This window comes from Engraulis encrasicolus, chromosome 23 (genome assembly GCF_034702125.1).
Source record: "Engraulis encrasicolus isolate BLACKSEA-1 chromosome 23, IST_EnEncr_1.0, whole genome shotgun sequence".
NCBI classification, from domain to species: Eukaryota; Metazoa; Chordata; class Actinopteri; order Clupeiformes; family Engraulidae; genus Engraulis; species Engraulis encrasicolus.
The window spans coordinates 42,603,595-42,616,094 of record NC_085879.1 but is presented as its reverse complement, the minus strand read 5'-3'; the positions used below and the strand labels follow the sequence as shown (position 1 = coordinate 42,616,094).

Here is a 12,500-nt window from a genome sequence, read left to right as displayed (position 1 = left end):
CCACCAGCCCTACAGTACCACAATCTCAACTAACCCCCAAACCTCCCTAATCTCCCCTACCCTCCAAACAAACCCTACCGGCCCCCACCCTCCAAACAAACACTACCGCCCCCCAACCCTCCAAACACTGCCGCCCCCCAACCCTCCAAACAAACACTACCGCCCCCCAACCCTCCAAACCTGCTCTACCGCCCCCCAACCCTCCAAACAAACACTACCGCCCCCCAACCAAACCCTACCGCTCCAAACACTACCGCCCCCCAACCCTCCAAACCCTACCGCCCCCCAACCAAACCCTACCGCCCCCCACCCTCCAAACCTGCTCTACCGTCCTCAACCCTCCAAAAAAACACTACCGACCCCCAACCCTCCAAACCTGCGCCCCTTCCCCGTGTTTTTTTTTAAAATGTATTTTAGCGGCTTTTCATGCCTTTATTTGACAGGACAGTTTGAGATGGTGACAGGAAGTGAATGGGACAGAGAGACAGGGTGGGATCGGGAAATGACCCCAGTCGGACTCGAACCGGGGTCCCCGTGAGCATGCAAGCCCAAATGCGCTGCGGCACGGTTTGAAAAAACAACAGGTTGTTCTCATCAACAATCTTCGGAGGTATCGTTCATCGGGGCCAGACTAAATTACTCCGGTCTCACATTTAGGCTGGTTTATCTGGCTACAGGAAGATGACAGGGGAAAAGACTGACAGACAGCCAGCCAGACAGACAGACAGACGGATAGACAGAGGCTTTTTTCTAATATCCCAACTGCATGTGCACTATTTTGTGCACATTCAGTATGGATTACTCTGTATGCTAAACTTGAGCTAAATCCCAAAGTAGCAAGGTTGTTTTTTTTGTGAAACTCATACCGGGGCACAGCAAGCCAAAACCCAGGCACATGCCCCTGTAAATTAGATCTAGCGACGCCCCTGCGACAGACAGACAGACAGACCGACAGACAGACAGACAGACAGACAGACAGACAGACAGACAGACAGACAGACAGAGGGTTCTTTCTAATATCTCAACTGCCGTCCTCTCTTGCTGCCTTGCCTGCTTGTGGCCTTGTGATGACGTCACTGATGACAGATGTTTTGAGTTTTGTCTCCACGGAGGCGGGGCGTCAGCAAAACGCGAGGCCACAAGCACAAACCGAGGACGGGAGTCCACATATTAGAAAGAACCCAGAAGCCTCTCCTATCCTTCCCTATCCTCTTTCCTTTTCCTCTTCCTCTCCTTTAATTATCCTCTTCCTCTCCTTTCCTTTTCCTCTTCCTCTCCTCTCCTCTCCTCTCCTCTCCTCTCCTCTCTCTATCCTTCCCTTTCCTCTCCCTCTCCTTCCCTATCCTCTTTCCTTTTCCTCTTCCTCTCCTTTAATTATCCTCTTCCTCTCCTTTCCTTTTCCTCTTCCTCTCCTTTCCTTTTCCTCTCCTCATCCTTTCCTCTCCTCTCCTCTCCCTCTCCTTTCCTATCCTCTCCCTATCCTCCCCCTTTCCTCTCCCTATCCTTCCAATCCTTCCCTTTTCCTCTCCCTCTTCTAGCATTTCCTCTCCTTCCCTATCGTTTCCTTTCCTATCCTCTCCCTCTCCTTCCCTCTCTTCTCCCTATCCTTTCCCTTCCCTCTCCTCTCCCTCTCCTTCCCTTTTCCTCTCATTTCCTCTCCTATCCTTCCATTCTCCTCTCCCTCTCCTTTCCTCTCCCTATCCTTTCCTCTCCTCTCCCTATCATTTCCTTTCCATCTTCTCTCCCTATCCTCTCCCTCTCCTTTCCCCTCCTTTCCTATCCTCTCCCTCTCCTTTCCTCTCCTCTCCCTATCCTTTCCTATCCTCTCCCTATCCTTTCCTCTCCCTATCCTTTTCCTTTCCTCTCCCTATCCTCTCATCTCCTCTCCCTATCCTCTCATCTCCTCTCCCTATCCTCTCATCTCCTCTCCCTTTCCTATCCTCCCCCTTTCCTCTCCCTATCCTCTCCTCTCTCCTCTCCTCTCCTCTCCTTATCCTTTCCCTTTCCTTTTCCTCTCCTCTACTCTCCTCTCCTTTCCTATCCTCTCCCTATCCTCCCCCTTTCCTCTCCCTCTCCTTCCCTCTCTTCTCCCTATCCTTTCCTATCCTATCCTCTCCATCTCCTCTCTCAATCCTCTCCCTCTCCTCTCCCTATCCTTTCCTCTCCTCTCCCTATCCTCTCCTTCCTTTCAGTGATGTTTTTTGGTTGGCTCAGACATCAACTAATGCCCATACAATGGTAATTGGTATTTAATGTACTGCAATTAATGACTATGTTTATTAGATAATCCACTAAAAATAATTTAATCCATACAATAGTGGCATTAGCTGTGGTTACACCACCCTGATACTACCTAAAACGTCATTGACCCATGGATGTATTGTCACTTTTCCCTCGTTTTTTTTGTTTTCTTTTTTCAATTTTTCAATTCTCACTCTACCCTCGCTTCCCTTTTTCCTCCCCCTTTCCCCCCTCCCTCCCTCTTTCTGTCCATCCCCTTTCACTCCTCCCTGGGTTTCCTTTCTGTCTCTCCTCCTCCCCTCTTCTCTTATCCCTCCCTCTCTTTCTCCTTCCCTTCCCTTGTCTCCTGTTCCCCTCTCTCATCTCTCTAACGTAAGCACAACACCTAAAGCCTTTCGACTGCCTTTGTCTCTCAGGTGTGAAATTAAATGTGGCATAAGAATGATAATATGCAATATCTCTCTCTCTCTCTCTCTCTCTCTCTCTCTCTCTCTCTCTGTCTCTCTCTCTCTCTCTCTACCTCTACCTCTACCTCTACCTCTCTTGATTTTGTGTCCTCACTCTACTATGTCTGTTTTTATTTCCCTCTCTCTGCTTCACTTTTTTTTATCTCTTTCTTTCGTATCTCCCTCTCTCTCTCTCTCTCTCTCTCTCTCTCTCTCTCTCTCTCGCTCCTGCAGGTGACCCCAAGAGTTGGCAGAACAAGGCGCTGCAGGGGGACCCTAACTACCTGGTGGGGGCCAACTGCGTATCCGTGCTGATCGACCACTTCTAACCACAAGAGGGCGCCAGAGAACCATATTGGGGGAAGAAGAAGTAGTAGTAGAGGAAGAAGACGAAGATGAAGGAGAAGAAGAAAGGTATAGCAGAAAACAAAGATGAAGAAGATGATGGAGAAGAAGAAGTAGAAGAAAGAGAAGAAGAACAAAGAGATGAAGGAAGTCGTTGCAGGAGAAGACAGCTGTCTATGACATTTGACACTCTCACTGTGTTTCCCTGGAGATCGATGCCATTGCAGAGAACAAGAGCTGAACACACACACACACACACACACATACAGACACAGAAGCGCACGCTGTGTGTGTGTGTGTGTGTGTGTGTGTGTGTGTGTGTGTGTGTGTGTGTGTGTGTGTGTGTGTGTGTGTGTGTGTGTGTGTGTGTGTGGCATTGTTCCGGCACCCTCTCTCTCTCTCTCTCTCGCCATCGTTTTGCTGAAGGATCGCCTCTCCACGTTCCTCGACGTTGTTTACTGTAACCATGGGAACCAAGTGGTGTGGCGGGGGGCGGAGCGTAGCGACCTGAGAGGAGAGGAGGGGAGGGGCACCCGGACCGGACTGGACTGTTCTCTCTGAAGTGCTGTTTCGTCTGTTCCCTTTAGCTCAGCTCCTCTCTCTTATTTCTCATAAGTGCTCATAACAGGAGAGAATTACACACATACACATCAGGCTTGTAGGAAATTCCGAATTGACTGAATTTCAAATTCAAAATAATACCATAATACGAACACTAGGTGGTGCCATTACCTTGAATTTCTTTGAATTTAATCTACACCACCCATTGAAAGTACATTGAACACCACCACCTAGTGTTCCTATTATGGCATTACTTTGAATTGAAATTCTTTCCATTCGGAATTTCGTACAAGCCTGATACACATACACACACACGGAGAGAAGAAAGAAAGGAAGAAAAAAACAAGACTTTCATTTTTATAAGAAGAAGAAGAAAAAAAACAAAATGTGCTTTGATGGAATGCATGCTTTAGAGTGCCACTGGGGTTACACTTACTTATCACTGTTTTTTCAGCCGACCGACGTTTCCACTAATCATCATGTTACATATGCATTCGACATCGGTGTGTTGTTGTTGAGGCTACATGAAGCGCTTTTGGTTTTTATACTGTAACTAGCTAGATAGTCACTTATATTGGCATTACAGAAGCATATTTGAAGCTTATATTATAAGTACTATATATACATATATATGCAGCGTGCGCGTATATATGATGATATGAAGACGATAGTGATTTTTTTAATAGTATTCTCTATTCTTCTTCCGTAGCGTTGTAGCTCTTTGTTTTGATTTGCTTTTCACACTTCACTTTGCCATTCAGATGGTATGACGACTGACGACCACTGCTCACTCATGGAGGAGGACTGTTTGCATTTGCACGCACGCTCGCAAAGACTGTATACACACACACACACACACACACACACACACACACACACACACACACACACACACACACACACACACACACACACACACACACACACACACAGACTGAGTCTATAGACACTGGGGAGTATTATGCTGGAAGGGGGGGGGGGGGGTTTTGTCATTTTAACCCCGAGTGTGCTGGAATCTTCCACGGAGGCAAAAAGAAGATACTGTAAAAAAAAAGAAAAAAACACAACCAGGTCTGATCACACACACACAAACACACAGACACACAGACACACACACACACACACACACACACACACACACACACACACACACACACACACACACACACACACACACACACACACACACACACACACACACACACACACACACACGCACACCGACATGAGACTAAACCACTGCACACACACACACACACACACACACACACACATAGACCGACATGAGACTAAACCACTGCACACACTCACACACACACACACACACACACACACACACACACACACACACACAGACTGACATGAGACTAAACCACTGCACACACACACACACACACACACACACACACACACACACACACACACACTCCAGCCCTGCGCCTCCTCCGCTGTTGGCTGCCAGCACTGTTGCAGTGAGTCAGTCGGACGAGAGGAGAGGAGAGGAGCTCTTTAGAAGCAGCACCCATCTGTTCCTCCCTCCCTCCCTCTCTCTCTCTCTCTCTCTCTCTCTCTTTTCCCGTGCTTCCTCCATCCCTCTCTCATTCTCTCTAGCTTTCGTTCTCCATCTCTCGCTCTCTCTCTCTCTCTCACTCTTTTCCCGTGCTTCCTCCATCCCTCTCTCATTCTCTCTCTAGCTTTCGTTCTCCATCTCTCGCTCTCTCCCTCATTCTGTTGTTTTTCATCTTTCTCCACCCCTCCATCTCTCATGCTATCCCTCATTCCATCCTTCTTTCCCACGTTCTATCCCCCCTCTCTGTGAGTCGTTCTCCATCTCTTCCTATCCATCCCTCTCTCATTTCATTCCTCTTTCTCTCTTGGCTCACTCCATCTCTTCCTCTCTTTTTTCAAGCCAACCTGTCCTCGCCTTTCCTTCGCATTCCTCCTTCGTTTCACCATATGGTGTTTCTTGTTCATTTGTGTTTCTTTTTTTAAATGTTACTTCTGTCTTTACTTCTCGACTTCATCTCTGGCTGTTTTTTTCGACAGTCTTCCCAATCGCGATGATCTACCTTTCTCTACTCACAGGTGTCAAAAGTAAAAGAAAGAGTAAATTCATTCAATTCAAAATGAACTCGCTCTAATTCTGAATAGAGCTTAATTCCGCTTTGAAAACATAATGTAAACACACTTAATAATAATAATAAAAAGTAAACTCGACGGAACTATTTAATCCTTGAATTATTAATTCGGAATTAAAAACGTCATGTGAACGTAGCAAATGTAGACTCAGACTGTTGTTACTAAAAAAAAAAAAAACAAGAACCCACCACTAATTTGATCCAACCAGCGCAGAGTTACCGCGCGAATAGACCAGGCGCGGTGCGATTGAAGCGACAGAGTGATACGCGCGATTGAAGCGACTACAGTATGTCCGTTACAAGCAGAAGGCAAAGCATTCAAACATTCCCATTGGCTGTGGTCACTGACCTCTATACAGTCATTGGCTGTCGCGGCTTGTCGCCGAACCGCGTCATAGAAAGTTGAAAGGATTTCAACTTCAAACTGTCGCGCTCGTCGCGCAAATCGCTCTAGTCTCCAGAATCGCTTTTGTCGCGCGACTCAATACAAAGTCAATTACTTCCGTCGCTCGCCTCGCTCTTGTCGCGGTAGATGTATTTGTGCGGTTACACTAGCAAATCGTTAGTCAAGTACACAGGTCTACTGGTTAATCCAACAAATTACGTGTGTTGGTTTGATTTTTTTACTTTTACTTTTACTTTTACTTTTGACATCTCTGACCTTTCTCTCATGGCCTACCTTTATAGTGGAGCGCTAGATCTCATGCTTTCCACCAGAGGTGGAAAAACACGGGTGCAGAAAGAAAAAAAAAACCTTGCCACATTTTTGATGATGATTCTAATTACAACATCCCTTAACATTAAAGGGACACTGTGCAGGAAATGGTCAAAAAAGGTACTGCAACTATGCTGCTCATTGAAACTGGGCTGCCTATTGCCAAATTTAATCTTTACATGAAAGTTTACTAAGTATTAAACAAATATTTTCTAGTATAGTCGAAGTAGAGTCATTTTTGCAGCTAAAAATGGCTATTTTTGGAAATTCAAAATGGCGGACCATGGAGAAGATCCCCCTTTTCATGTATGAAAAGTGCCATTTTCCCAGTCATAATGAATACTTAGAATTTGATGGTGGTGGTAAGTATTCATGAAAAAGGTAACATTAGTGAATGGGCAGCATGAATTCTGGAAATAAACAACTAAAAATCTCACACAGTGTCCCTTTAAGGTTGGTGGGCTAATTAATGAGATCAGTTGTGTTGAGTGCACAGACAGAAGGAAAATCTAAGCAGGGCCTTTAACTGTGGCGCTGATAAGTTATTCTGATCTGAACTTATTCTGCATCCGGGCCGTAGCAAACACCTGGAATCTGAATCCAGATTCTGGGGTGGGGGCCTCTAGGCTAACACCTGAACTGAACCCTATTCCGCATCCTGGCTGTAGCAAACACCTGGAATCTGATTCCGGATTCTGGGGGCCTCTAGGGCAGGCTAACACCTGAACTGAACCTATTCCGCATCCTGGCTGTAGCAAAGACCCGGAGCCGGACCCGGAGTCTAGAGTTTGGACTTGATTCCAATTTATGACCTACTACGATCTATGCATGTTGCTGCCTCAGCTCAGGCCCTTCACACACACACACACACACACACACACACACACACACACACACACACACACACACACACACACACACACACACACACACACACACACACACACACACACACACACACACACACACACAGCCGCCAGTTTCGGGCTTCCACCTCCAGCACGCTGTGATGCCTTATCTCAAGTACTATTCACTTTTTTCAATACAATTTACAGCAGAGTATTTTTTATTTGTTTTGTTTTTTGTTTTATTTTTGTTTTTGTTTATTTTGTATCTAAATTATGGTGATGACAGTTATGGTGATGACTGTGGAGATGATGGTGAAGATGATGACACTGCATGGTTACAATTATGATGAAGGTTTTAGATGTTATATTATGAAGAAGAAGTCACTGAAGTTGAAATGTGTGTTTTTTTTAGGCAACAGTTCCGTTGAGAAACTGAAGAGGGCAGTAGAGAGGACGTGCTTCTTGTCTGCTGTGCTGCTTGATGCTTCAGAATGAATAGATGAGTTTTACAAAGAAAAAAAAGAAGAAATAAAAGATAGAAGGACGGAGTGTAGAAAGCGAGGGATGCATGGAGGGAGTGGCAGAGGAGGAAAGCGGCAAGGATTTGGCTGTACATACTGCTAGCATATGGCCTTGGTTATTTGGTTTGTAAATGAACTTTTGTAATGTCTTTATTATTTTGTATAAAACCTAGAGGAAGGAAAAAAAAATATTTCTTTAAAAAAGAATGATTATGGTTATCTTTATATTCCGGTTATACCCTTGCGCCTTGGAACTTGTAACAGTACAATACATCTACCTTTTCTAGCAGCACAGGATATTTAAGTTACACACAAATATATGAACAAAACAAAACAAAAAGTTTTTTTTTGATGGTCAACCCAACAACCAATTGTAGTGGGAGGGTTTTTATTGTTATGCACAGAAGAGAGAAAAGTGCTTAATCTAAAACAAGTCTGAATATTACAAAATAAAAGTGAAAAAGGTGTTCTTCTTTCTGAAAGAGTGTGCTAATCTAATCCGACTGCTCCCTTCCTCTCATCTGTGATACTGGACGCTGTAATACGTGCCCTCAAATGTATTTTTGTACTAATAGACAGTTTATTATTATGGCACACCAGTACTAGGTATTTTCTTTAGCTAACACTGCTTCAAAATGGATACTAGCTCTTCACGTGTGGCTAACGTTTATTTTTTATTTTATTTTATTTGTTTTTTGTTTTTGTTTTTCAACACAATTTCAGTATACCACTTGATTAATAAAACAAAACATTTTTAAAGTATTAAGTGTGTGTCTGTGTGTGATTATTGTGCAGTGAATGACTAGCCTGGGCGAAAGCCGACTGTTCACTCCGTCAAACAGTTTGGCGAAAGCTAAGAGGAATCGGTCTACGTGGAGGGTGGGAGATGGTCTGATCTTTCTCTGCCATTTAAATTCATTGGGGTTCCGAATTCAAATTAAAACCCATATTTTGCTTTATTAGCATGACTGTTACGATAGAGCGTCGCAAAAGCATACAAATAACAAAACAAAAGTGTGAATAGTGTTACCTTAACCAATCAGTAACGGACTTTGCGGGTGAGTTCTGCATCACCACTCTCAACTGTTTGCTGATTGGCTAAACAGTGAGCGAACCAGGGCTGGGACGATTAATTGACTAATCGTGACTAATCGACTATAAAAATTAGTCGACTAATCGTTTCATTTAATTCAATGCTTTTTTACTTACTTTACTAATGCTTTATTACTTTATTGAAACCTAAAATTGCCCAGCACGAATTGGACGTTGTAAATAAGCTACTATCATGATTTAAAGCTCATTGTGAGCTCAGGGACCTAATTTTAACGGTTTCTTTATTTTTTTCCCAATTTCCTTGAAGATTAAAGTGCTAGAGTACTTCAAAAATTAATTGAAAAAAAATTGAAAAAAAAATAGTTGATAGATTAATCGGGAGAAAAATAATCGTTTAGGACAGCCCTAGAGCGAACCGAGCTGGGAGGCTTTTGACAGACTAGGTGGGGAGCCAAAATCTTTGGGTGGAGTACATAGGATGGCTAGTTTATGTATGCCATGAAATAACATAGGGTACAGTATGTATGGACTAATGAATGTGTGGTGCCATAGCTGGAAAATGACAGGGGATGCATAGCTGGTGGCATAGCTGGGTAAATGAGGGGGAGGGTAGAACAAAAAAAAATGTATGCATGTGTATGTGTATCGATACGCCCTGAAGAAGGCCATGAGGGCCGAAACGCGTAGGCATTGTAGCCAAATAAAAAAAGTAAAAAAAAATTGCAACCCTGAGTGCCTCAGCATTTTTCTACCTGAACCAGATGTGTGTGTATGTATTGTATGTGGATGTCTGAGGATGTTCATTTGTCTGTGTGAAAATGGTGTCTACGTATAGCGAATGAGATAGGTGCAACAAGATCTAACCTGATGGAACTGAACAGTCTGATGTGAAAACAAATATCCCTATGGGACAATAAAGAATCTAATCTAATATGGCTTTCACAGGGTTGATATTGCCAAAGAGCATCCTGGTCCTAGTCAGGGATTTCCAGTGCCGCCCTGTGAGTTCCTTCCAATCTGACGGACAGCATGGAACGCCTGAGTAGCCTCGCGCCCCATCCTACGTATTTCCGCCAAGACACTTGGCTCCGCAGTACGTCTGGTACCTGTCTTCTGTGGAGCGATGTTGACCGGTAGGATTTTCACCGGTGTTCTGACAAACGGTCCTACATTGTAATTTTATCCTACGGTAGGATGTTCTGTCAGACATGTCTGTTAAACGCTCCTACATCGCCATAGATAGACGTCAGACATGTTTGTTCAACAACTTATAAGTTAAATCCTGATTTTTCCGAAAATGTCCTTCCTGCTTCCTGCAATCGCGTCAGATCAAACAAAGTCCAGACCATGAATACGAAATGGAAATGGTAGTATTATGGGATGGTCTGGACCAGGCTAACGCCGTAGTTTGGGTCTGCAATTTCCTCCTGAGCTTGAGTCCCCAACCACAAAGTCTGACATTTTCTACTGAGTTTTTAGTCCCCAACCACAAAGTGGGGAGGGAGGGCAAGACGTAATGTACCTGTATTACAGTTTTTGTTCTCTGTTAGCTAAAAACCCATTTTATTGTAAATCTGGCCATTTTTGTCAAACTATTCATACAGGTGCACATACAGCAGCCCACATATCACCAAACCAGCATAACTAATCACACAAACTACACTCAGTTTGCAATTTTATAACATACACTTTGTACTCAGCATGTACAAAAACAATCAATTTTGTACCACACTTGCTTTCCATAACTGTGAACACAAATCACTGCTTTACATTCAATTTCCAAATGATGAACTCACTCCTAGACTCCTAACCTCCCCAAAATGACATACAAACGTGTGCATACTGTATGTATAGAGAAACCAAATGTGTTTTCCATTGTGACACAGCACTCCACAGCACACAACAAAATTACATTTATGTCTCAGCTGTGCAAGGGGGCAGGGCAGCCCAAAACGGCACCCCCAGGGAGCAGTGCGGCAGGATGGTACCATGCTCGGGGTACCTCAGCCATGGAGGAGGATGGGGGATAGAACTGGTAAATTACTCCCTCCAGCAACTTGCCAGGTCGTGAGTCGAACCGGCAACCTTTGGGTGAATTAACCCCAAGTGTTTAATTAACTGTGCATTCTTATTCTATTATTTTGCTGTGAATTGATGTGAAAGCAGGAACATTCGTAGTCACCCTGGAATACAACCTTTAGTCATTCAATGCACGCTGTCACCCTGTAAGATGTTTGTGTTTTTGTTACATGAAGGGTGTTTGGGTCCAATGCGACCCGGGCCTATTGAAAAGAGTAAAATATTGAAAAGAGTAAAAATCATAGCTCCTGTTCACCCTCATGTTCCCTTCGCCCTGTCTCTGGAGTTCCATTGAGCTCACTTATTCAGGTGCAATGCCAGTGATTCACCACTTGATGGTGCTCGTAAAACATGTAATTTATCATGACGCATCCTTCTGTGGAAATGCGGAATTCCTAATGGACCCAGTAAAAATGTTGTCAGGACTTTGCTCTCTCGCTCTCTCTCTCTCGCTCTGAAAGTAGGTTGTGGGCCATTTCTGCAGGCCAACTCTACGACCCATAAAAACAGGTTTGTAGGCTTGGCCTATGCAATTACTAACCTGTATCTTTCAAGTTGAGGATGGACAGGACTGCACTGTCTCTCTGCCCAACACTTCTTGTGGCTTTGACTAATGGTCTCCACTGTTGGTAAATTAAATTAACTGACTGATTATGTGCGCAATCCATTTCACTATGGCCTACTCCAAGTCCAAGCGGCTATCCCTTGTGCCCCCCCCCCCCCCCCCCGGAACCAGCCGTTACAACAGGCCGTGGGTAAGTGTTTGTCACAGCCTCCCTGTGCTGATTGGTCCAAGTGATTGATTATGCTACTCGTCTCACCAGAGAAATAACAGGAGAGGAACATTTCACTGCCTCTGGTGGCTAACCAGTTCTGCACCCGGGAACTGCTGCACGCCGCCTTCGTTGTTACTTCCCGCCAATTAATTAATTCCACTCAGGAGCTCGTGGAGACTAGGCGACGCGCGCTCATACAATGTGTGTGTGTGTGTGTGTGTGTGTGTGTGTGTGTGTGTGTGTGTGTGTGTGTGTGTGTGTGTGTGTCAATAAAACATGTGCGTGACCATTGACGCTGTTTTCCTAAAAACAACACGACACAGGTCGATCCACGGTGAAGCTATTCTTTCCCATGTAAATGAGGTAGAATAGGTTACGTTTACTTTTGAATGTGCGTGCTGCATTTCTTCACCACAGCAGATTAAATTAGTTCTAGAGCAGAACATACAGTAGGCCTACCTGCTTATTACCTCAGGTAGGATACCCAGGCCACTGCATGGCAGCCATTATACTCTTAGCTTATTTAGCCCATTACACGTTCCTCCGAAGGCTATTGTGGTTCTGTGTGAATAGGCTGTCACACCTGGGTGCTTGGCAATTAGCCAGTGTTGGGCAAGCTACTTGTAAAATGTAGTGAGCTAAGCTATCAGCTACTCAACCATAAAATAAGCTTCACTACACTAAAGCTACCACCATCAGAAATGTAGTGAGCTAAGCTTCAAAAATGTGGAAATGTAGTTCACTACACCAGAAGCTACATTTTCCCGACATATTGTC

The 12,500-nt window shown here is 44.4% G+C and overlaps 1 protein-coding gene across 1 annotated transcript in view; it reads left to right on the top strand.

Moving 5' to 3' along the window:
- LOC134439801 (tight junction protein ZO-1-like) overlaps nt 1–3,169 on the top strand; it is a 175,958-nt gene extending 172,789 nt beyond the window's left edge. Inside the window, exon 31 of the mRNA XM_063189708.1 lies at nt 2,922–3,169. Coding sequence (XP_063045778.1) covers nt 2,922–3,016 — 95 coding nt within the window. The 3' untranslated portion in view covers nt 3,017–3,169. The remainder of the gene's footprint in view (nt 1–2,921) is intronic.
- The last annotated feature ends 9,331 nt before the right edge of the window (nt 3,170–12,500 follow it).